Genomic DNA, 24,915 nt, shown 5'->3' with positions numbered 1-24,915 from the left:
AACACATTTACCATTTTCAAATTGCTGGGCAAAACATCTTTTTCAATTGATTCATTAATCACCAGCTCAAGGTACACTGAAGCAACTTCGTTTAACATCCATTGTGAAATATTATCTGGCCCCATAGCTCTAGTTTAATCTAATGATGCTGCATGACTCATTGTTTCCTCTGCTGTTATCTCAATATTTGTCAGATGTGTTTTAACGACACTTCCTTCCCAAGCACTGGGTGTTATGCTCAGTTGTAAACACGTCGTGGAAACTGGCATTTAGCTCCTCACAAATATACTTGTCATTTCCTGAAATATTCTCCTCCCCTATTTCATAATCTAATCACTTGGTAATTTTCCTGCATATACATAACTACTTAGTAACTTCAGTTGCTTCTTTGCTTTGGATGCAGTGCCATTTTCATAGTTTCTTCTGATACTCTTATGATTATGTATGTGTTACTAGGTCTGTGACATATATTCTGGGTTTCTCCTATACTCTGTCCTCTGTATATTTTCCATTTCTGCCGGCTTTCATTTTAGCTTGTTGTCGTTTTCAAACTGATCTATGGGGTGTTATAGTCCCTTGAACATTTTACTGTTAATATTTGTATAGCCTCTTTACATCTCCGTTTGACGTGATCCATGATAACTGTCTTTCTCCAAGGTGTTACCTACCAATGCGTATTTGCCTACTTTACTCTCTTGTAGTTATATTTCGGAAGTCTATTCTCGTTTCTCTGACCCTGTGACCGATGGCCATAGCGTTTAATTCAACGCTGGGAGCGTGTGAGTATCCGGTGCACATGTGGCTAAACACTGTATACAAGAATCAAGAAATTATCACTTCTTTCTAATTTTCGGGAGTTAAAGTGAACACTTTCTTCTAATTAGTCCCCACCAGACTTCACCTTAAACACCCCAACGTCATCCAGTCACAAACACGCGGCACCTTCATGTGTTGTTATGGGGACCACTTCCAGTATAATAGTTCCATCACAACACTTCCATCAGCGGCATAATAACAGCGACTCTCAAATTATGCAAATTGCATCGATTACGACGATTCTCGGCTCACAAAAAAGATTGTTGAAGACTAAATTGTATAACACACTTCAAGATGACGTGTGGGGGCTGAGATGTGACTGGTGTTGTGTGTAGCTGGTGTTGAGTGTAGCTGGTGGTGTTGAGTGTAGCTGGTGGTGTTGTGTGTAGCTGGTGGTGTTGTGTGTAGCTGGTGGTGTTGTGTGTAGCTGGTGGTGTTGTGTGTAGCTGGTGGTGTTGTGTGTAGCTGGTGGTGTTGTGTGTAGCTGGTGGTGTTGTGTGTAGCTGGTGGTGTTGTGTGTAGCTGGTGTTGAGTGTAGCTGGTGGTGTTGTGTGTAGCTGGTGGTGTTGTGTGTAGCTGGTGTTGTGTGTAGCTGGTGGTGTTGTGTGTAGCTGGTGTTGAGTGTAGCTGGTGGTGTTGTGTGTAGCTGGTGGTGTTGTGTGTAGCTGGTGGTGTTGTGTGTAGCTGGTGGTGTTGTGTGTAGCTGGTGGTGTTGTGTGTAGCTGGTGGTGTTGTGTGTAGCTGGTGGTGTTGTGTGTAGCTGGTGTTGAGTGTAGCTGGTGGTGTTGTGTGTAGCTGGTGGTGTTGTGTGTAGCTGGTGTTGTGTGTAGCTGGTGGTGTTGTGTGTAGCTGGTGGTGTTGTGTGTAGCTGGTGGTGTTGTGTGTAGCTGGTGGTGTTGTGTGTAGCTGGTGGTGTTGTGTGTAGCTGGTGTTGAGTGTAGCTGGTGGTGTTGTGTGTAGCTGGTGGTGTTGTGTGTAGCTGGTGTTGAGTGTAGCTGGTGTTGAGTGTAGCTGGTGGTGTTGTGTGTAGCTGGTGGTGTTGTGTGTAGCTGGTGGTGTTGTGTGTAGCTGGTGTTGAGTGTAGCTGGTGTTGAGTGTAGCTGGTGGTGTTGTGTGTAGCTGGTGGTGTTGTGTGTAGCTGGTGTTGAGTGTAGCTGGTGTTGAGTGTAGCTGGTGGTGTTGTGTGTAGCTGGTGGTGTTGTGTGTAGCTGGTGTTGAGTGTAGCTGGTGTTGAGTGTAGCTGGTGGTGTTGTGTGTAGCTGGTGGTGTTGTGTGTAGCTGGTGTTGAGTGTAGCTGGTGGTGTTGAGTGTAGCTGGTGGTGTTGTGTGTAGCTGGTGGTGTTGTGTGTAGCTGGTGTTGTGTGTAGCTGGTGGTGTTGTGTGTAGCTGGTGGTGTTGTGTGTAGCTGGTGTTGAGTGTAGCTGGTGTTGAGTGTAGCTGGTGGTGTTGTGTGTAGCTGGTGGTGTTGTGTGTAGCTGGTGTTGAGTGTAGCTGGTGGTGTTGAGTGTAGCTGGTGGTGTTGTGTGTAGCTGGTGGTGTTGTGTGTAGCTGGTGTTGTGTGTAGCTGGTGGTGTTGTGTGTAGCTGGTGTTGTGTGTAGCTGGTGTTGAGTGTAGCTGGTGGTGTTGAGTGTAGCTGGTGGTGTTGAGTGTAGCTGGTGGTGTTGTGTGTAGCTGGTGGTGTTGTGTGTAGCTGGTGGTGTTGTGTGTAGCTGGTGGTGTTGTGTGTAGCTGGTGGTGTTGTGTGTAGCTGGTGTTGTGTGTAGCTGGTGTTGAGTGTAGCTGGTGGTGTTGAGTGTAGCTGGTGGTGTTGAGTGTAGCTGGTGGTGTTGTGTGTAGCTGGTGGTGTTGTGTGTAGCTGGTGGTGTTGTGTGTAGCTGGTGGTGTTGTGTGTAGCTGGTGGTGTTGAGTGTAGCTGGTGGTGTTGTGTGTAGCTGGTGGTGTTGTGTGTAGCTGGTGGTGTTGTGTGTAGCTGGTGGTGTTGTGTGTAGCTGGTGGTGTTGTGTGTAGCTGGTGGTGTTGTGTGTAGCTGGTGGTGTTGTGTGTAGCTGGTGGTGTTGTGTGTAGCTGGTGGTGTTGAGTGTAGCTGGTGGTGTTGTGTGTAGCTGGTGTTGTTGAGTGTAGCTGGTGGTGTTGAGTGTAGCTGGTGGTGTTGTGTGTAGCTGGTGGTGTTGAGTGTAGCTGGTGTTGTGTGTAGCTGGTGTTGAGTGTAGCTGGTGGTGTTGTGTGTAGCTGGTGGTGTTGTGTGTAGCTGGTGGTGTTGAGTGTAGCTGGTGTTGTGTGTAGCTGGTGTTGTGTGTAGCTGGTGGTGTTGTGTGTAGCTGGTGGTGTTGTGTGTAGCTGGTGGTGTTGAGTGTAGCTGGTGTTGTGTGTAGCTGGTGTTGTGTGTAGCTGGTGGTGTTGTGTGTAGCTGGTGGTGTTGAGTGTAGCTGGTGTTGTGTGTAGCTGGTGTTGTGTGTAGCTGGTGGTGTTGTGTGTAGCTGCTGGTGTTGAGTGTAGCTGCTGGTGTTGAGTGTAGCTGGTGGTGTTGTGTGTAGCTGGTGGTGTTGTGTGTAGCTGGTGGTGTTGTGTGTAGCTGGTGGTGTTGTGTGTAGCTGGTGGTGATGAGTGTAGCTGGTGGTGTTGTGTGTAGCTGGTGGTGTTGTGTGTAGCTGGTGGTGTTGAGTGTAGCTGGTGGTGTTGTGTGTAGCTGGTGGTGTTGTGTGTAGCTGGTGGTGTTGTGTGTAGCTGGTGGTGTTGTGTGTAGCTGGTGGTGTTGAGTGTAGCTGGTGGTGTTGAGTGTAGCTGGTGGTGATGAGTGTAGCAGGTGGTGTTGAGTGTAGCAGGTGGTGTTGTGTGTAGCTGGTGGTGATGAGTGTGGCTGGTGGTGTTGAGTGTAGCTGGTGGTGTTGAGTGTAGCTGGTGGTGTTGTGTGTAGCTGGTGGTGTTGTGTGTGTAGCTGGTGGTGATGAGTGTGGCTGGTGGTGTTGAGTGTAGCTGGTGGTGTTGAGTGTAGCTGGTGGTGTTGAGTGTAGTTGGTGGTGATGAATGTAGCTGGTGGTGTTGAGTGTAGCTGGTGGTGTTGAGTGCAGCTGGTGGTGTTGAGTGTAGTTGGTGGTGATGAATGTAGCTGGTGGTGTTGAGTGTAGCTGGTGGTGTTGAGTGTAGCTGGTGGTGTTGAGTGTAGCTGGTGGTGATGAGTGTAGCTGGTGGTGATGAGTGTAGCTGGTGGTGTTGAGTGTAGCTGGTGGTGTTGAGTGTAGCTGGTGGTGTTGAGTGTAGCTGGTGGTGATGAGTGTAGCTGGTGGTGTTGAGTGTAGCTGGTGGTGTTGAGTGTAGCTGGTGGTGTTGAGTGTAGCTGGTGGTGTTGTGTGTAGCTGGTGGTGTTGAGTGTAGCTAGTGGTGTTGAGTGTAGCTGGTGGTGATGAATGTAGCTGCTGGTGATGAGTGTAGCTGGTGGTGTTGAGTGTAGCTGGTGGTGTTGAGTGTAGCTGGTGGTGATGAATGTAGCTGCTGGTGATGAGTGTAGCTGGTGGTGTTGAGTGTAGCTGGTGGTGTTGAGTGTAGCTGGTGGTGATGAGTGTAGCTGGTGGTGTTGAGTGTAGCTGGTGGTGTTGAGTGTAGCTGGTGGTGTTGAGTGTAGCTGGTGGTGTTGAGTGTAGCTGGTGGTGATGAATGTAGCTGCTGGTGATGAGTGTAGCTGGTGGTGATGAGTGTAGCTGGTGGTGTTGAGTGTAGCTGGTGTTGTTGAGTGTAGCTGGTGGTGATGAATGTAGCTGGTGTTGAGTGTAGCTGGTGGTGTTGTGTGTAGCTGGTGGTGTTGAGTGTAGCTGGTGTTGAGTGTAGCTGGTGGTGTTGTGTGTAGCTGGTGGTGTTGTGTGTAGCTGGTGGTGTTGAGTGTAGCTGGTGGTGTTGTGTGTAGCTGGTGGTGTTGAGTGTAGCTGGTGGTGTTGAGTGTAGCAGGTGGTGTTGAGTGTAGCAGGTGGTGTTGAGTGTAGCAGGTGGTGTTGTGTGTAGCTGGTGGTGATGAGTGTGGCTGGTGGTGTTGAGTGTAGCTGGTGGTGATGAGTGTGGCTGGTGGTGTTGTGTGTAGCTGGTGGTGTTGTGTGTAGCTGGTGGTGTTGAGTGTAGCTGGTGGTGTTGAGTGTAGCAGGTGGTGTTGAGTGTAGCTGGTGGTGTTGTGTGTAGCTGGTGGTGATGAGTGTGGCTGGTGGTGTTGAGTGTAGCTGGTGGTGATGAGTGTGGCTGGTGGTGTTGTGTGTAGCTGGTGGTGTTGTGTGTAGCTGGTGGTGTTGAGTGTAGCTGGTGGTGTTGTGTGTAGCTGGTGGTGTTGAGTGTAGCTGGTGGTGTTGAGTGTAGCAGGTGGTGTTGAGTGTAGCTGGTGGTGTTGTGTGTAGCTGGTGGTGATGAGTGTGGCTGGTGGTGTTGTGTGTAGCTGGTGGTGATGAGTGTGGCTGGTGGTGTTGAGTGTAGCTGGTGGTGTTGAGTGTAGCTGGTGGTGTTGAGTGTAGTTGGTGGTGATGAATGTAGCTGGTGGTGTTGAGTGTAGCAGGTGGTGTTGAGTGTAGCAGGTGGTGTTGAGTGTAGCTGGTGGTGTTGTGTGTAGCTGGTGGTGATGAGTGTGGCTGGTGGTGTTGAGTGTAGCTGGTGGTGATGAGTGTAGCTGGTGGTGTTGAGTGTAGTTGGTGGTGATGAATGTAGCTGGTGGTGTTGAGTGTAGCTGGTGGTGTTGTGTGTAGCTGGTGGTGTTGTGTGTAGCTGGTGGTGTTGAGTGTAGCTGGTGGTGTTGAGTGTAGCTGGTGGTGTTGAGTGTAGCAGGTGGTGTTGTGTGTAGCTGGTGGTGTTGAGTGTAGCAGGTGGTGTTGAGTGTAGCTGGTGGTGTTGAGTGTAGCTGGTGGTGTTGTGTGTAGCTGGTGGTGTTGAGTGTAGCAGGTGGTGTTGAGTGTAGCTGGTGGTGTTGAGTGTAGCTGGTGGTGTTGTGTGTAGCTGGTGGTGATGAGTGTGGCTGGTGGTGTTGAGTGTAGCTGGTGGTGTTGAGTGTAGCTGGTGGTGTTGAGTGTAGCTGGTGGTGTTGAGTGTAGCTGGTGGTGTTGAGTGTAGCTGGTGGTGTTGAGTGTAGTTGGTGGTGATGAATGTAGCTGGTGGTGTTGAGTGTAGCTGGTGGTGTTGAGTGTAGCTGGTGGTGATGAGTGTAGCTGGTGGTGTTGAGTGTAGCTGGTGGTGTTGAGTGTAGCTGGTGGTGTTGAGTGTAGCTGGTGGTGTTGAGTGTAGCTGGTGGTGTTGAGTGTAGCTGGTGGTGATGAATGTAGCTGCTGGTGATGAGTGTTGCTGGTGGTGATGAGTGTAGCTGGTGGTGTTGAGTGTAGCTGGTGGTGTTGAGTGTAGCTGGTGGTGATGAATGTAGCTGGTGGTGTTGAGTGTAGCTGGTGGTTTGAGTGTAGCTGGTGGTGTTGAGTGTAGCTGGTGGTGATGAGTGTAGCTGGTGGTGTTGAGTGTAGCTGGTGGTGATGAGTGTAGCTGGTGGTGTTGAGTGTAGCTGGTGGTGATGAGTGTAGCTGGTGGTGTTGAGTGTAGCTGGTGATGAGTGTAGCTGGTGGTGTTGAGTGTAGCTGGTGGTGATGAGTGTAGCTGGTGGTGATGAGTGTAGCTGGTGGTGTTGAGTGTAGCTGGTGGTGATGAGTGTAGCTGGTGGTGTTGAGTGTAGCTGGTGGTGTTGAGTGTAGCTGCTGGTGATGAGTGTAGCTGCTGGTGATGAGTGTAGCTGGTGGTGTTGAGTGTAGCTGGTGGTGTTGAGTGTAGCTGGTGGTGTTGAGTGTAGCTGGTGGTGTTGTGTGTAGCTGGTGGTGTTGAGTGTGTAGCTGGTGGTGTTGAGTGTAGCTGGTGGTGATGAGTGTAGCTGGTGGTGATGAGTGTAGCTGGTGGTGATGAGTGTAGCTGGTGGTGATGAGTGTAGCTGGTGGTGTTGAGTGTAGCTGGTGGTGTTGAGTGTAGCTGGTGGTGATGAGTGTAGCTGGTGGTGATGAGTGTAGCTGGTGGTGATGAGTGTAGCTGGTGGTGATGAGTGTAGCTGGTGGTGATGAGTGTAGCTGGTGGTGTTGAGTGTAGCTGGTGGTGTTGAGTGTAGCTGGTGGTGATGAATGTAGCTGGTGGTGTTGAGTGTAGCTGGTGGTTTGAGTGTAGCTGGTGGTGTTGAGTGTAGCTGGTGGTGATGAGTGTAGCTGGTGGTGTTGAGTGTAGCTGGTGGTGTTGAGTGTAGCTGGTGGTGATGAATGTAGCTGGTGGTGTTGTGTGTAGCAGGTGGTGTTGAGTGTAGCTGGTGGTGTTGTGTGTAGCTGGTGGTGTTGAGTGTGTAGCAGGTGGTGTTGAGTGTAGCTGGTGGTGTTGAGTGTAGCTGGTGGTGTTGAGTGTAGCTGGTGGTGTTGAGTGTAGCTGGTGGTGTTGAGTGTAGCTGGTGGTGTTGAGTGTAGCTGGTGGTGATGAGTGTAGCTGGTGGTGTTGAGTGTAGCTGGTGGTGATGAGTGTAGCTGGTGGTGTTGAGTGTAGCTGGTGGTGTTGAGTGTAGCTGGTGGTGTTGAGTGTAGCTGGTGGTGATGAGTGTAGCTGCTGGTGCTGAGTGTAGCTGGTGGTGATGAGTGTAGCTGGTGGTGTTGAGTGTAGCTGGTGGTGTTGAGTGTAGCTGGTGGTGTTGAGGATAACTAGTATATCATCCATTGTTACTTGTGTTAATATAATATAATGTTCAAGGGACTGCATGTTTTCTCTTTCACAAAGTTGACACACAGGGTATATTCTACACCTTCACAAAGTTGGTACATTGTGTATTCTACAGAGATAGCCACAGAGATATTAGAAAGAACTTTTTAGTGTCAAGAGTGGTTGACAAATGGAATGCATTAGGCAGTGATGTGGTGGAGGCTGACTCCATACATAGTTTCAAGTGTAGATATGATAGAGCCCAGTAGGCTCAGGAACCTGTACACCAGTTGATTGACGGTTGAGAGGCGGGACCAAAGAGCCAGAGCTCAACCCCCGGAAGCACAATTAGGTGAGTACACCTTCACAAAGTTGACACATTGTGTACTCGACATTTGGGTTTTGAGAAAGCTGCCAGATACGTCTATATCCCAGGCGTATTCTGGCCACTATAACATCACATTGCCGGGTTCTTGTTCTATTAGTCCCATATGTGAATGTCTCCTTACGTTATCTATCATAATGTTTAATGCTACAACTTCAAATCTTTGTGAATTTGTTAGGTGAGATTTTCATTAGTTTAAGTAGTGTGTGAGTGCTGGGGACGGGGGCAGGGGGAGAGCGTGGAAGAGATCATGGCTCAATAAGCTGTGAGGAACTGTGAAAGACGACATGAGACAATTCATCTTGAAGTTGTTTTGTTTAGAGTGAATAGAGGAAGCTGCAATGTTCCCAGTGTATTTCAGACACTTTCAAAAGTAATGTCTTTTTCTTCCTTGTGCTCTGTCTCCTTCCGTTCCTTATATAACTTGGTATATAACTTATATAACTTCGTAAAAATTACATGAAATATATGGTTAGGCGGGTGTGAGGAGCAAGGACTCGACCCTGCCACCAGACAACACACACCTGCAGTAAACAACAGTCCCAGCTTTCACACTAAGGATGAGCAGGATGTCTGGGCTGGGCTGGGGTAGGATAAGTAGGATTACATAGGAAATAACATCACAGTGATTATGTGCATGCGCGCGCGTCTGCTCACCTGTCATAACCTACCTATCAGTGTCCACGAGGGCGTGAGCTCTAGCTCTCCATGCCCGCCTACTTCCCTTCTACCTGTTGCGTTTTTATTAAATATTCTAACGTTAAATTTTTGTGACGAATCCCACATTAAAGTTGTGAAGAGTCGTTGTGTCCACAAGTTGTTCTTTCAGGTCCACTTGTTGACCGCCCCTACACTGTACGACCACTTGTTGACCGCCCCTACACTGTACGACCACTTGTTGACCGCCCCTACACTGTACGACCACTTGTTGACCGCCCCTACACTGTACGACCACTTGTTGACCGCCCCTACACTGTACGACCACTTGTTGACCGCCCCTACACTGTACGACCACTTGTTGACCGCCCCTACACTGTACGACCACTTGTTGACCGCCCCTACACTGTACGACCACTTGTTGACCGCCCCTACACTGTACGACCACTTGTTGACCGCCCCTACACTGTACGACCACTTGTTGACCGCCCCTACACTGTACGACCACTTGTTGACCGCCCCTACACTGTACGACCACTTGTTGACCACCCCTACACTGTACGACCACTTGTTGACAGCCCCTACACTGTACGACCACTTGTTGACCGCCCCTACACTGTACGACCACTTGTTGACCGCCCCTACACTGTACGACCACTTGTTGACCGCCCCTACACTGTACGACCACTTGTTGACCGCCCCTACACTGTACGACCACTTGTTGACCGCCCCTACACTGTACGACCACTTGTTGACCACCCCTACACTGTACGACCACTTGTTGACCGCCCCTACACTGTACGACCGCTTGTTGACCGCCCCTACACTGTACGACCACTTGTTGACCACCCCTACACTGTACGACCACTTGTTGACCGCCCCTACACTGTACGACCACTTGTTGACCACCCCTACACTGTACGACCACTTGTTGACAGCCCCTACACTGTACGACCACTTGTTGACCGCCCCTACACTGTACGACCACTTGTTGACCGCCCCTACACTGTACGACCACTTGTTGACCGCCCCTACACTGTACGACCACTTGTTGACCGCCCCTACACTGTACGACCACTTGTTGACCACCCCTACACTGTACGACCACTTGTTGACCGCCCCTACACTGTACGTCCACTTGTTGACCGCCCCTACACTGTACGACCACTTGTTGACCGCCCCTACACTGTACGACCACTTGTTGACCGCCCCTACACTGTACGAGTGTTTCCGTACATCACTTCAACTCATTTGCGCTTTTAAATGCACACTCTGGTCCCGCTTTCTCGTGTTGGGAACGTTCGCACTTTTTCCATTTTGGTTCTATACTTCACAAGGTGCGGATTCCAGGCCGGTGCTGCATAGTATATTACTGGTCTAACGAAGGTTGTCTAGTAAAGTCTGTGCCTTATGTTTGTAAAGGATGTGGTAATGTTTGCGTCACACACGCTGCCGATGTTCCCTGCTTTATGTGTGCCTCTCAAGATAGTGTTGGAATTATATCCATTCCTTAATCTGATTCTGTGTGTTGCGTACTACTTACCTACTACAGGATCGAGCTGGAGCTCTTGGGCTCCAGCGTGCGTATGCTGGTATGTAATTACCTAAGTGTAGTTAAAGGATGAGAGCTACGCTCGTGGTGTCCCGTCTTCCCTGAACTCTTTGTCCTAAGCTAATGATGTATTTTGTATCCACCGCCATCTCCAGCTGTTCCCACTCTCTACCGTTCTGTTGGCAAAGGGAAATTTTCGAATAATCTTTCAGCACCTTTCCTTTTTTGACATGAATCTATGACCTCTTGTTCTTGAAGATGCAGGTTTCAAGAATTCTTCTTTGTAAATTTTGTTGATACCTGTTACTATTTTCTATGTAGTGATCATATCTACCTCTTTTTTCTTGGTGTTAGTGTGTGTTCGGGTGTGTGCTCACTTAGTTGTGCTTGCGGGGGTTTAGCTCTGGCTCTTTGGTCCCGCCTATCCAGTTGAGTATCAACTGGTGTACAGGTTCCTGAGCCTGCTGGGCTCTATCATATCTACATTTGAAACTGTGTATGGAGTCAGCCTCCACCACATCACTGCCTAATGCATTCCACCTGTTAACTACTCTGTCACTGAAATAGTTCTTTCAAACGTCCCTGTGGCTCATTTGGTACTCAGTTTCCACCTGTGTCCCCTTGTTCGCGTACCACCCGTGTTAAACAGTTTATCTTTATCTACCCTGTCAATTCCTCTGAGAGTTTTATAGGTAGTGATCATGTCTCCCCTAACTCTTCTGTCTTCTAGTGTCGTGAGGTTTAGTTCCAGTAATCTTTCCTGAGGAAGGTGGTGGAGGGCAGCAGGTGTGGAGGGCAGCAGGTGTGCCCTGGGGAGGGCAGACAAGGTGTGGAGGGCAGCAGGTGTGCCCTGGGGAGGGCAGCAGGTGTGCCCTGGGGAGGGCAGACAAGGTGTGGAGGGCAGCATGTGTGCCGTGGGGAAGGCAGGGAGGGCAGCAGGTGTGTCCTGGGGAGGGCAGACAAGGTGTGGAGGGCAGCAGGTGTGCCGTGGGGAAGGCAGGGAGGGCAGCAGGTGTGCCCTGGGGAGGGCAGACAAGGTTTGGAGGGCAGCAGGTGTGCCCTGGGGAGGGCAGACAAGGTGTGGAGGGCAGCAGGTGTGCCGTGGGGAAGGCAGGGAGGGCAGCAGGTGTGCCCTGGGGAGGGCAGCAGGTGTGCCGTGGGGAAGGCAGGGAGGGCAGCAGGTGTGCCGTGGGGAAGGCAGGGAGGGCAGCAGGTGTGCCCTGGGGAGGGCAGACAAGGTGTGGAGGGCAGCAGGTGTGCCGTGGGGAAGGCAGGGAGGGCAGCAGGTGTGCCGTGGGGAAGGCAGGGAAGGCAGACAAAGGGAAGGGCAGCAGAGCATGAGCCACTCAGGAGTGGCCACAGGAGAGACAACGGTCTCTCACAAAAACCAGGACGCTCTCAGCCAGACGGAAGTGTTCAACTGAGCGTAATCTCTAAGAGTTCATGATGAAGGCTGCCAAGTGAGGAGACATTTCTCTGCACCTCACATTAAAATGATCCTTTATTTAGGTTTACTATTCCGCTTATTAATGGTATATAATAAAATCTTTTGTGAGAATAAAAAACTATTGAACCATAAAGATTAACCTCAATTGGCATGCGAGGATGGTACAGTAGCTTGGGACGAGCTTCGGTCTGAGATGCTGGGGACGAGAGTAATGTTAACCAGACGTCCAGGATCTCAGAACGAAACCAGTGAAAAGGAATTATTATCGTACAATAATTTTGATTAATTGATTTATATAGACATGTATAATATATACATAGACATCTATGTTCTGTGCTACTATTTTGCTCATTTGTAAGTTGGCAAAATATTATAACTCCTTATATGGTTAAGGGTTTTATGGAGAGAGGGATCATTTAGGGTGATTTAGGTTTGTTAAGGAATCAATCATTATGGATGAGTGAGAGGGCAGAGACCCGAGGCTTGTAGTTAAGGTCACATAACCTTAACGTTAAGAACAATAACATTATTGTTGTGAGACAAGACACATGGCGGCACACTACAGGCGCCAGGGAGGCTGGTGTGTGCGGGGCCGCGCTCCTTATGGCTCCCTGTTGTGCAGCCGGCTACAGGCGCATTGCTGTACGCAGGTGTGACGCCGCCCGCCCCCGCACGCCCGCCCTCTGCCCTCCCCGCCCGCACGCCCGCCCTCTGCCCTCCCCGCCCGCACGCCCGCCCTCTGCCCTCCCCGCCCGCACGCCCGCCCTCCCCGCCCGCACGCCCGCCCTCTGCCCTCCCCGCCCGCACGCCGCCCGCCCTTTGCCCTCCCCGCCCGCACGCCCGCCCTCCCCCGCACGCCCGCCCTCCCCCCCCCCACCCGCACGCACGCCCGCCCTCACGCCGCCCTCCCACACACGCACGCCTCACGCCGCCCTCCCGCCGCCTTCCCCGCCCGCACACCTCACGTCGCCTGTCCGCACGCCGCACGCCGACCCCCCCCCCCCCCACGCCCGTCGGGAATGTGGCCTCTATTGCCCTACACAGCCTATGTGCGCTCCGTCATAGACTATGTCGCACCAGTTCTGTGCACCTACTCCCAAAGCGATATGAAAAGGCCCGAAAGCATTCAGAATGAAGCCATGACAATCATTCTTGGAGTTCCAAGAACTGCCAACACGTCTAATCTACGAGAGGAGTTGTCCCTTCCCAGTGTTAAAAACAGAATTAAGGAACTGAATGATAAGCTTGTAATTAGGATAGCCAGAGATCCCAATTACAATGGTATTGCCAAGAAAAAACTGAGCTCTGTGCTACTTTCAGGGGGGAACAGGAGAAGCAAAAAATGGCATCACAGATCAGTCTGCTACCTGGAAGAACTTCACCTGCTTGAGCAAGCCCGTGAGCTCCTGCCTGTAGAGAGGTTACCTCCCTGGGAGGATGACTCATGCAAGATTATCATCAATGCAACGAAAAAATCCAACATGATACCACAAGAAATGAGGCACAAATATCTCCAGGAATTTTAAAAAGACTTAAAATTTATAAAGTAAGTTTTAAGTTTGACTGATGTTAATCTTCTTGTTTGAGGAGCTGTTCCCTTGAGACAGTTAAGCAAGTCCCAGCTGTGTCTGGGTACAAGTGACAGGATGAACAACCCAGCGGGTTTTGTTCCAATTGGGGAGAGTTGTACATGCTGCTATGGCGGTGTGTCCACTCACAAGATGAGTGGCGCTGCCCAATACTGTCACTATGGCGGTGTGTCCACTCACAGGATGAGTGGCGCTGCCCAATACTGTCACTATGGCGGTGTGTCCACTCACAGGAAGAGTGGCGCCGCCCAATACTGTCACTATGGCGGTGTGTCCACTCACAGGATGAGTGGCGCTGCCCAATACTGTCACTATGGCGGTGTGTTCACTCACAGGATGAGAGGCGCTGCCCAATACTGTCACTATGGCGGTGTGTTCACTCACAGGATTAGTGGCGCTGCCCAATACTGTCACTATGGCGGTGTGTCCACTCACAGGATGAGTGGCGCTGCCCAATACTGTCACTATGGCGGTGTGTCCACTCACAGGATGAGTGGCGCTGCCCAATACTGTCACTATGGCGGTGTGTCCACTCACAGGATGAGTGGCGCTGCCCAATACTGTCACTATGGCGGTGTGTCCACTCACAGGATGAGTGGCGCCGCCCAATACTGTCACTATGGCGGTGTGTCCACTCACAGGATGAGTGGCGCTGCCCAATACTGTCACTATGGCGGTGTGTCCACTCACAGGCCCAATACTGTCACTATGGCGGTGTGTCCACTCACAGGATGAGTGACGCTGCCCAATACTGTCACTATGGCGGTGTGTCCACTCACAGGATGAGTGGCGCTGCCCAATACTGTCACTATGGCGGTGTGTCCACTCACAGGATGAGTGGCGCTGCCCAATACTGTCACTATGGCGGTGTGTCCACTCACAGGATGGGTGGCGCTGCCCAATACTGTCACTATGGCGGTGTGTCCACTCACAGGATGAGTGGCGCTGCCCAATACTGTCACTATGGCGGTGTGTCCACTCACAGGTTGAGTGGCGCTGCCCAATACTGTCACTATGGCGGTGTGTCCACTCACAGGATGAGTGGCGCTGCCCAATACTGTCACTATGGCGGTGTGTCCACTCACAGGATGAGTGGCGCTGCCCAATACTGTCACTATGGCGGTGTGTCCACTCACAGCATGAGTGGCGCTGCCCAATACTGTCACTATGGCGGTGTGTCCACTCACAGGAAGAGTGGCGCCGCCCAATACTGTCACTATGGCGGTGTGTCCACTCACAGGATGAGTGGCGCTGCCCAATACTGTCACTATGGCGGTGTGTTCACTCACAGGATGAGAGGCGCTGCCCAATACTGTCACTATGGCGGTGTGTTCACTCACAGGATTAGTGGCGCTGCCCAATACTGTCACTATGGCGGTGTGTCCACTCACAGGATGAGTGGCGCTGCCCAATACTGTCACTATGGCGGTGTGTCCACTCACAGGATGAGTGGCGCTGCCCAATACTGTCACTATGGCGGTGTGTCCACTCACAGGATGAGTGGCGCCGCCCAATACTGTCACTATGGCGGTGTGTCCACTCACAGGATGAGTGGCGCTGCCCAATACTGTCACTATGGCGGTGTGTCCACTCACAGGCCCAATACTGTCACTATGGCGGTGTGTCCACTCACAGGCCCAATACTGTCACTATGGCGGTGTGTCCACTCACAGGATGAGTGACGCTGCCCAATACTGTCACTATGGCGGTGTGTCCACTCACAGGTTGAGTGGCGCTGCCCAATACTGTCACTATGGCGGTGTGTCCACTCACAGGATGAGTGGCGCTGCCCAATACTGTCACTATGGCGGTGTGTCCACTCACAGGATGAGTGGCGCTGCCCAATACTGTCACTATGGCGGTGTGTCCACTCACAGGATGAGTGACGCTGCCCAATACTGTCACTATGGCGGTGTGTCCACTCACAGGATGAGTGGCGCTGCCCAATACTGTCACTATGGCGGTGTGTCCACTCACAGGATGAGTGGCGCTGCCCAATACTGTCACTATGGCGGTGTGTCCACTCACAGGATGGGTGGCGCTGCCCAATACTGTCACTATGGCGGTGTGTCCACTCACAGGATGAGTGGCGCTGCCCAATACTGTCACTATGGCGGTGTGTCCACTCACAGGTTGAGTGGCGCTGCCCAATACTGTCACTATGGCGGTGTGTCCACTCACAGGATGAGTGGCGCTGCCCAATACTGTCACTATGGCGGTGTGTCCACTCACAGGATGGGTGACGCTGCCCAATACTGTCACTATGGCGGTGTGTCCACTCACAGGATGAGTGAGCAATTAAACAATAAGTGTTCAAATCTTCATATAACAAATACCGCATTACCTTAAAACTCGTCAATAGATGATAATGGCAGCCTAAAAGTTTTTCTCCAGTTGGGAGTTTGAAAAACTCTCCAGACACAAAGCAGAACGCCTTAAAAGAGACCAACGTCGTCTATGCCTTCAAATGTCCACTTGGGGACTGTAAGCTTCAAAGAACTCAGTATATAGGCAAGATAAAAACATCTTTTTCCAGGTGATTAACAATGCATAAGCAACAGGGCTCCATTAAGGAACATATAATCTCTTCCCACAATCAGACCATCACCAGAGAAGTCTTAACAAACAACACAGAAATCATCGATAGATACAGCAACAGCAGGCGGCTTGATATCTGCGAGGCACTACACATCATGAAGTCAACACCAGCAATCAACAGTCAATTAATGCACAACTATATTCTACCCACTTCAAGACTCCGCACCAATATAGAAGCATCAAGAGGAAATATGGGCCAATAGGCCCTTTGCAGTTACTTCCATTCTTCCCTTTCATCTATACCCATTGAATCGTGTTCTGTCTTGTGTTGAAAGTTTGTTCACCTCATCGAAAACTGTTGTAACATATCACCTCACCCAAATGCGAGTATATAAGACAAAAGCTGTTTAAATATTAGCATAGTAAAACTCTGTTTAGTGTTTGCAGGTTATAGTTGTGTGTGTGTAAACTAAAGTCTTTGAAAATTTAATAAGTTATTACGAAACGCGTTCAAGTGTCGCGTCAGACTAGAAATAAAAATGAATTTTGGAGAATTGATTTTTCAATTACCATCGACAGTATAAAAGAAACATAAGAAATATTGAGAAAATTCGTGTTAGAATTATTAATCTTACTTTTTCGGTCATATTTAATAACATATGTTTACAAGAAAGACTGCTACCAAAATATATATGAACACATTGTACTGAACGGGGTGAGAATAGCTTGGGCTACCTCATTCCTTTGTGTGTATTTATACCTCAATAAACGTATTTCAATTTCGTCCCTTGCCCTTCATCACCCCACCCTTCAACTCTCACCCCCTCCCCCACCGGCAATCCAATGTCTTGGGGGTAGGAGGGAGGCCTGGGGTTTCTACCATTAATCCTCTAAGTGAAGTGCCCTCTTCTTGTGTGCAGCCCACTCCCACTGCCCTCCCATTCCCACTCACCTCTCTACCCCTCTCCTTATTCCCTCTCATCCAGGCCTCTCTCCACTCCTTTCTCCTCCCTCTCTGTTCCCCTCTCCACGGCCATGACAGGTGGAGTGATCTATCAGACCGGGACCATAACAACTCTCTCTCATGTTACCCTTGGGCGGAACAAGGATACCTGTTCTCATGTCTGGCATGTGTAAATGTCGAGAGGACAGGCGGGGCCTGTTCTCACTTTTTATTTTTTAATATATTAGGTACATATGCATCTGCATTTGTGCAGCTACCCCTAGACTATATGAAGGGGAGTACAGTGTGTCAATAACGTGATGCTATAAATTCCCCATCACACAGGATGGTTAGTCATACAGAGGCATGTGATAAGCAGTCTGCACTGGCAGACTCCGGATGCATTTTGAGGATATCATCAACACAAGAGTGAATAAGGCAGCAGTGGTAATAAAAGTCCCCATCTCGCAGGATGGTTAGTCATACAGGGCCATATGTTTAGTAGCCGGCACTGGCAAGTTTTGGGTATACTGTGAGGATATCTTCAAGAATACGAGAGTGAATAAAGTAATTGCAGAGCTCCAGGTACCTCATGCCAACGGGTCTGAAAGGTCTAATAACTGGGCATTCAGTGATGTAGTGTGGGAGATCATGCCGCAGTTCCTGCTCACAGAGTTTGCAACTGGAGTGCTCAGGATTGGGAGACCCGTCACCTGCAGCCACCTGCCACAGGTAACGGTAACCCAACCTGATCCTTGCAACCACTGTGTCGCACAGTCTGGTGGACATTTTGTGCTGCCCATAGATATAGATTTCAGATCTGAACAAATCATAGCTTTTTATACTGGTACTTTCAGGTCGTTGGGAGTCAGTAAGTTCTTTCCTATCAGATCTGAATGTTTGGAACAATATAGTTTTGACAGCAGAGATGGGGATACCTAGATCTAATTCAACTTCATCTTTGTTGCACGCTAATTTGGCTGCAACGTCTGTCTCATTATGATGGGTTATATTTATGTGTGATGGTATCCATACAAAGGAGATTCGAGACCCTTTACTCTGTGCATCAATTAGGTCATTTATAATTGGTAGTATGAGGTTCTTGCTGTCGATCTTCCAGAAGAAGTTTTCGATTCCTTGAAGAGCAGACTTTGAATCACAAAATATTATTCCTCCTCCAATGTTTTTTAATGTACTGGTAGCTAAGTGTAATGCTGTTAGTTCTGCTTGTGTGGAGGTCAGCCAGTTGTTTAACAAAACACTGACAGTCTTTGTGCAAATATTATTTCTATAAAACCTACATGCCGCTGCAGTCCGTCCAGTAGAGGATTGGACTGAGCCGTCGGTGTAGACACAGTGCTCGTGAGATCTTAGACTCTCGATGGAGGAGGCAATTGTTTCAAGAGTGACAGCTTTGAGTAGAGCAAGATTCTCATTATCTTTCTTGGTGACAGGTGTGTATGATACTTGAATGGTGGGGTACAGATAAAGAGGAATATCAGAGACTGGTAGATTGCACTTAAAAGGAATGTTGAGTTTAATAAGATTGTAAGCATTGTTGCTCAGCCATTTATCATAAAAGGAGTGAGTTGGTATGTCGGCACCAGTCAATAGGGTGTTAACAGCACTAAATAATTTGTCTCTGACCAATGCAGGAGATGTTGGGTCTCTCATGACTTTAAGGCAAAAGGTAGTGTTGACTTGCATTATTCTCTCTAGTATGGTTGGAAGCTTCAGTTCTTCCCTCATGTTGATGATTCTTGTGCATCTTGGGGCATAAAGAGTCATCCTCATGGTTTCATTCTGTTTGGATTTTTTTTTTATTAACACATTAGGTACATCTGCATTAGTGCAGCTACCCTAGACTATATGAAGTGGAGTACAGTGTGTCAAAAAAGCTAACTAGGTGATGCTAAAAAATCCCCATCACACAAGATGGTTAGTCATACAGAGGCATGTGATAAGCGGTCTGCACTGGCAGACTCCGGATGCATTTTGAGGATATCAACACCACAAGAGTGAATAAGGCAGCAGTGGTAATACAAGTCCCCACTGAACCAGTTTTAAGTGCCGGCCTACGGGAGTAACACTTACCATTCCGGCAGGCCCAAGCCTGACCTGGGGGGTGTCATTGGTTACGAGCTATGGTGCCCAGGCTGGGGCCCGCTGATTGGTTGAGACCTCGAGGAAAAAGGGGGGGGGGCTTGGCACCCATAGGCTAGAGTGCCCAGACTACAGGCCTAGTTTAAAGTGATTGGCTTTAAACTTAGATTGGCGGAGCTTAGAGGGCCAGAGAAGATTTAGGGGGGTGGAAACCATAGGCTTCCTTGAAGGAGTCAGAGAAATTGGTAGTTAGCGTGATCTGGAGAGCAGGAAGAGGGAGTGACACCAGGACTGGGAGGCCAACACCATCGGGCTGTAGATTGCTGGAAAAGGGGTTCAGTTCTCTTGAGACTTATGTACACAGTAATAACCCCAGCCCTTTATTTAGGAATTATTTGTCTAGGATGTGTATAGAGTCACATTGTTCGTAGTTATAAAATAAAGAATTTTAAGTGATTTTCTGTTTAGATTTAATTCTAAATTAGAATTAATTCTAAATTCTAATTTAGTTCTGTGTTTAGTCTCCCTCAATTTAATTCTAAGTCTTAAAAAACCCAACTTGTTCTGGAAACTTTGTCCCTCCAGGCATCCAATTGGAGTATATGTCCCCTTGTCTTACTTAGTAATTTAAAGAGTTTCCATCAATTACTCCCAATCAATTTCCTAGTTCCTAGTCACTTGAATATTACTGAGGCCATCTTCCCCCGGGGGCCAGTAATGCACTCACACACGCAAGTTAGGGGGAGTGGCGACACTCTTTAATATTAAGGCACAGCACCAGATTGTCCCCAGTGTTAACAACATTTAACAGAGTATTGTTAAGTACACTTTTGGGTCAAAGTGGGCATTACAAGATGGCGTTACATCAAGACCCACCCAAAACTGATCCATAGTCACATCAGGAGGAAAACAACAGTGAAAGAATGGGATGAAACTGAGAATGGGTGAGGACAAGTGCACAGAGAATGACAAAGACATTGTGAAGTGAAGAGCTCAACATGAGATTCCAGTTCTTCACAGTAGAACGAAGAGAGGTCCATGAACTAATAGAGGTGTTAATAATCCAGACACCTTTGGAAAGTTTCGAAAATTACCAAAGATGAAGTTAGGAGGTATCTGTTGGTTCTGGACATGAGAAATGCTGTTGGACTGGACGGAATCTATCCATGAATACTAAAAGAGTGTGCAGAAACACTTTGCTTGCCACTCTCCAGTGTATAATAAGTAATTGAAAACATGGGAGCTACCAGAAATACGGAAGTCACCTAATGTAGTTCCAATATACAAAAAAGGATGACAGGCAAGAGGCAGTGTCCCTAACTTGAATACCATGCAAGGTGATGGAGAAGATCGCGAGAAAACTTAGTAGCACATCTGGAAGGGACTTTGTGACTCACTACCAACATGGGTTCTGGGATGGTAAATCTTGCCTCACAATCTAATAGAATTCTATGACCAAGCGACAAAGATTAAGCAAGAAAGAGAATGGTGGACAGACTGCATTTTCTTGAACTGCCAGAAAGTCTTTTTCACAGTACCCCATAAGAGGCAGATGCATAAGTTGGAGAAACAGTCAGGAGTAATTAGTAGGGTGCCCCAGTGGATAAGGAAGTACCTAAGCAAAAGGAAGCAGAGAGTTACTTTATCAATCAATCAATCAGAGTTACTGTGAGGGGGGGGGGGTGTAAGACCTCAGAATGGTGTGGTCACCACCAGTAGGGTCCCACAGGGTTCTATACTTGGACCTATCCTGTTTCTGATATAAGTAAATGATCTTTCAGAGGAGTGACTTTTGTGTATCAAGGAAATGGCAGAGGCAGTCTGCCTGAGTGGAAGGAGATCTTGTGCTATGTCCGCAGAGTCTCAGCGTGAGGATGACAGACAAGACGATTCCAGGCCAGTTCAGATAGCAATTAAAAAATACAGAAAAACATGCCTATACAGTTAATAGTGAGAGTGACAGAAACAAATGAGCGAAGAAGTGTTGTGATCGACGCTAGACAGGACCAGGGTTTCACACTTCAAGACAATCTAAACACAAAACTGTGGTTGACAACATAGTCACTCACGGAGGTCATAAACCCACGGAAACGCCTACCCGCCGAAGCCATAAATCTCAAAACTTAAGTTTTAAATTCTAATTCTATCTGGAAAAGATCATCAAGGCAAATGAGGGGACCTTCGACATGCCGCCGGCTTCCTGTCGTCGTCTAGGCCACTAGGGTTAGTGGCCTTCAGGTAAATCAGGTAAAATCCTCACTAGGACACAACAGGACCAGACACAACAAGACCCACAAGAGGCAGGACCAAAGAGCCAGAGCTCAACCCCCGCAAACACAACTAGGTGAGTACAGATTAATAGAAGGAATCGGTTGTTAGTTCCTTCAGCGTGTCAACTGAACTTTCATCAGAAGCTGGAGTGAACGGTTCAAGTGGTCAAGGAATTTGGTGAATTGGGGCCATTATTTAATGGGGTGTTCACCGGCCCTACATAACAGTCAGGACAGAAGAGGCAGTTGAACATCTAACGACTGACAGATTTAAGAACAATGTTTTGGTTACTCCTAAAGTAGGAACAATTTACACAAAGGTTATGGTTTTAATTATTCGACATACTTGGATCCTGAATTTCTTCATCTCAACAATGAAGGTGTTGTGTGGGCCAAGAGGACCATTGTACGTGGTGAAAAAACAAAGCCAGATTGTTACCTTGTAAAGGGGTCATAAGTCCGTGCACAGGAAAACTTGTGCAAGGACTTTGATACAGGAAAGTGGCAAAATATATTGAGGCAACCTGTCCTCTTACAAAGAATGTCGTACTACAAAATGGAAGCGGCTTGCGAAATTAACGTACTGTCCCGTTTTCTGTTTTTGGTCCACTGGTAGGTTAGGATAGGACACTTTAATTAGACCGTTTTCTTGACGTTGGGAACCTTAGGAGGACGGGCTGATTGAGGTGCTCGCACTATGCATGAAGTGTTCTCATTGGGAACATATGGCATGGAAATTCCAGTTTGACCCCAGATGTCAGTACTGCAACAACGCTGTTGGACTCAAGTCAAGCCCGGTCCTGGACCAGGCTTAGGGAGTAGAAGATCCGAAGGAAGGCAGGATCGTACAGCAGGAACAAGGAAGACGCAGTGGGGAGACAACAATAGCCCCTGTGATCAACATTTGGGTGAAAGGAACAGCAACGATTAAGGCCAATATGAAACGAAGCCAACAAAGTGTACCCTCGAGGTGATCAAGTGCAACTCAAACGTCGTGAACTCTGAAGTTTGTACACAGATTTTGGAGTATAACAAAACGTTAGAGAAGATGTTGAAGCACTGGAAAAGTTGGCTATGGCAGGTAGATAAAGTGATGAGGGAAGTGAAACGGAGGAGGAGCAAAGCAAGGAAAGGGGGTAGTATCACTGATGGAAGAGTCTCAGCAAAATGAGCTATTCTCTGGTGAAGGAAGTGCTCTCGTTGGCAAATGTAAGGAAATGCGCTTTAGAATAATAGAAGAAAATATGGTTTAGAAAAAAAATACACATAGTTAAGAATAAAATCACCATTGATGTTAGCAACTACAAAAGTGAAAGGAGCTGCGTTACAATGTTGGGAGTCTGTGTCTAAGGGGCTTTTTTCAGTAAATTTGCAGAAAACGGTAAAGTTAGGAATTTGAAAGCTTCTCATGAAAGAAATATGGTGAGAGGATAATGTGTTGGACAGTTAACAGGATGAAAACTAGAGCAATGACTGTACATTATTATTATTATATTCGTAGAGAGAGAATCTTGGCTTGTTATGATGGAGAGAATTCTTGGGAGGATCAGACATGTTGCCCCAAAAGTGTAATACAATGATTCTTGTAATATATTTTGTAATGTGTACTATGTGCTGACCATTGAATTAAGGTCTCTGTAATGTATATTATTATCTGTCTACTGTATGGAACTGTGAGCCCCTTGAGGGACTTGAATTAGATGAGGGTAGAAAAGGCTTAAGCTACTCTATCCTTGTGGGATGTATTTAATTATCTCAATAAACTTACTTGAAACTGAACTTGATCTTCCGAAGGGTATAGACTCATTCCTCTTAGTGTTTCCTGATGTTGCCAAATTTATGAGAAGGATTAAGACAGAGGAGGACAGCAAGAGGCTACAAGATGACCTGGACAAACTGAAGGAATGATCTAACAAATGGCTATTAGAGTTTAGCTCGAGTAAATATAAAGTAATGAAGATAGGTATAAGGAGCAGGAGGCCAGATATCTGTCCGAAACGCTATGCGTGTTAGTGGCTTTGCAAGAATGTAAAAATAACAATCATATGTACTCTCACATACCCATTGTACCTTCTTGTGTATCAATATTATTATTATTATTATTACAAGGTACCATACGGGAGATGAACCCCCTTCCTGAGTGTCACATTTTCATGGTGAGCAGCTCACGTACTACTACCTCGGGCTAGGGAAGACAGAGCAGCACGTTGTCCCCAGTGTTTAGAACATTTAACAGAGTATTCTTAAGTACACTTTTGGGTCAAAGTGGGCATAACAATATGGTGTTAAACAAGACCCACCCAAAACTGATTCACATGATGGAGCAGTTTCTGCCCATTTCCTGCCCCCCCCCCCACCTTCTCTGGGTGATAAACGTGCCAGGGTATACACGTGTTCAAAGGTTTGCCACCAGACTAGTACCCGAGCTGAGAGGTATGAGCTACGAGGAGAGACTACGGGAATTAAACCTCACGTCGCTGGAAGACAGAAGAGTTAGGGGGAACATGATCACTACGTACAAGATTCTCAGAGGAATTGACAGGGTAGATAAAGACAGTCTATTTAACACAAGGGGCACACGCACGAGGGAACACAGGTGGAAATTGAGTAACCAAATGAGCAAAAGATATTAGAAAGAATTTTTTTAGTGTCAGAGTGGTTGACAAATGGAATGCATTAGGAAGTGATGTGGTGGAGGCTGACTCCATACACAGTTTCAAATGTAGATATGATAGAGCCCAGTAGGCTCAGGAACCTGTACACCAGTTGATTGACCGTTGAGAGCCGGGACCAAAGAGCCAGAGTTCAACCCCCGCAAGCACAAATAGGTGAGTACGTGTAGAGATGTTGTTCAGGTCAATTGACCACCAGGTGGAAGGGCTGCCATTGGTGGATGGTTGGGTATCCAGACTGAGCGAAAGAGATCTTTGCACCAGTGTGGGAGAATGTACGATGCAGTAAGACTTCCCTGTTAAAAAGGGGGAGCATCTACGGGAACGACGCACCTCTTCCTGCACTAGCGAGCGCTCGGCCTCCCTGACTGCTTTGGTAGGCGGCGTCGCTAAATTTTGTCAATAAAGATGTTAATAAAATAATTGGCTCCGAGATCCAGACTTTTTTAAATTAATGTTGTATTGAAGCCGAACTGACTTACAGAGGGTCGTGGGTTGAGCGACCAGGCCCCTGAGTCGGCCGGGGATGGAAGAGCAGGCTCCACAGGGCCTAGCCAAGGCTCCTTTGTTGACTCTCCGAAATTACCCACTCCGCTCCCCTCCAACTTTTGTGGGAGGGGAGCGGAGGGCTCAACCCTCCCACTTTTGTGGGAGAGTTGAGCCCTAAGCCCCCAGTGTCACCAAGAGTGGCTCCATCTCTCGTTGTGACTGAGGCGCCTGTTAGCCCCCTTATACTGGGGGATCACGGCGCCCTAAATCCCTCACTCCAACTGATTCCTTCCAACTCATCTACGTTTCAGGATTTCTTTCGTCCTCCCAAGTGAACTAACTTGCTTACTGCTCTAACTTGCTTATTTTAATGGACGTTGTGGGCCAATTGCTAAGGCCATTATGTGCGTGTGTGCAGCCTTTTTCACTACTGCCCACACGGGATAGGTATGGGGACCACTACCACCCACAGGATGGGTATGGGGTCCACTACCACCCACACGATGGGTATGGGGTCCACTACCACCCACGGGATAGGTATGGGGTCCACTACCACCCACGGGATAGGTATGGGGTCCACTACCACCCATGGGATAGGTATGGGGTCCACTACCACCCACAGGATGGGTATGGGGTCCACTACCACCCACGGGATGGGTATGGGGTCCACTACCACCCACAGGATGGGTATGGGGTCCACTACCACCCACAGGATGGGTATGGAGTCCACTACCACCCACAGGATGGGTATGGGGTCCACTACCACCCACAGGATGGGTATGGG

General features: G+C 48.4%; 1 protein-coding gene across 1 annotated transcript in view; it reads right to left on the bottom strand.

Annotated features, from left to right (window-relative positions):
* Positions 1 to 8,696: 8,696 nt before the first annotated feature.
* Positions 8,697 to 24,915, bottom strand: part of LOC138350046 (uncharacterized PPE family protein PPE21-like) — a 53,335-nt gene continuing 37,116 nt past the window's right edge. Inside the window, exon 3 of the mRNA XM_069300328.1 lies at positions 8,697 to 9,744. Within this exon, the coding sequence (XP_069156429.1) occupies positions 8,697 to 9,744 (1,048 nt within the window). The remainder of the gene's footprint in view (positions 9,745 to 24,915) is intronic.

Source organism: Procambarus clarkii, chromosome 43 (genome assembly GCF_040958095.1).
Source record: "Procambarus clarkii isolate CNS0578487 chromosome 43, FALCON_Pclarkii_2.0, whole genome shotgun sequence".
Classification (NCBI taxonomy): Eukaryota; Metazoa; Arthropoda; class Malacostraca; order Decapoda; family Cambaridae; genus Procambarus; species Procambarus clarkii.
Note: the sequence above shows the minus strand (reverse complement) of the source record. Positions and strands in the feature narration are given on the sequence as shown.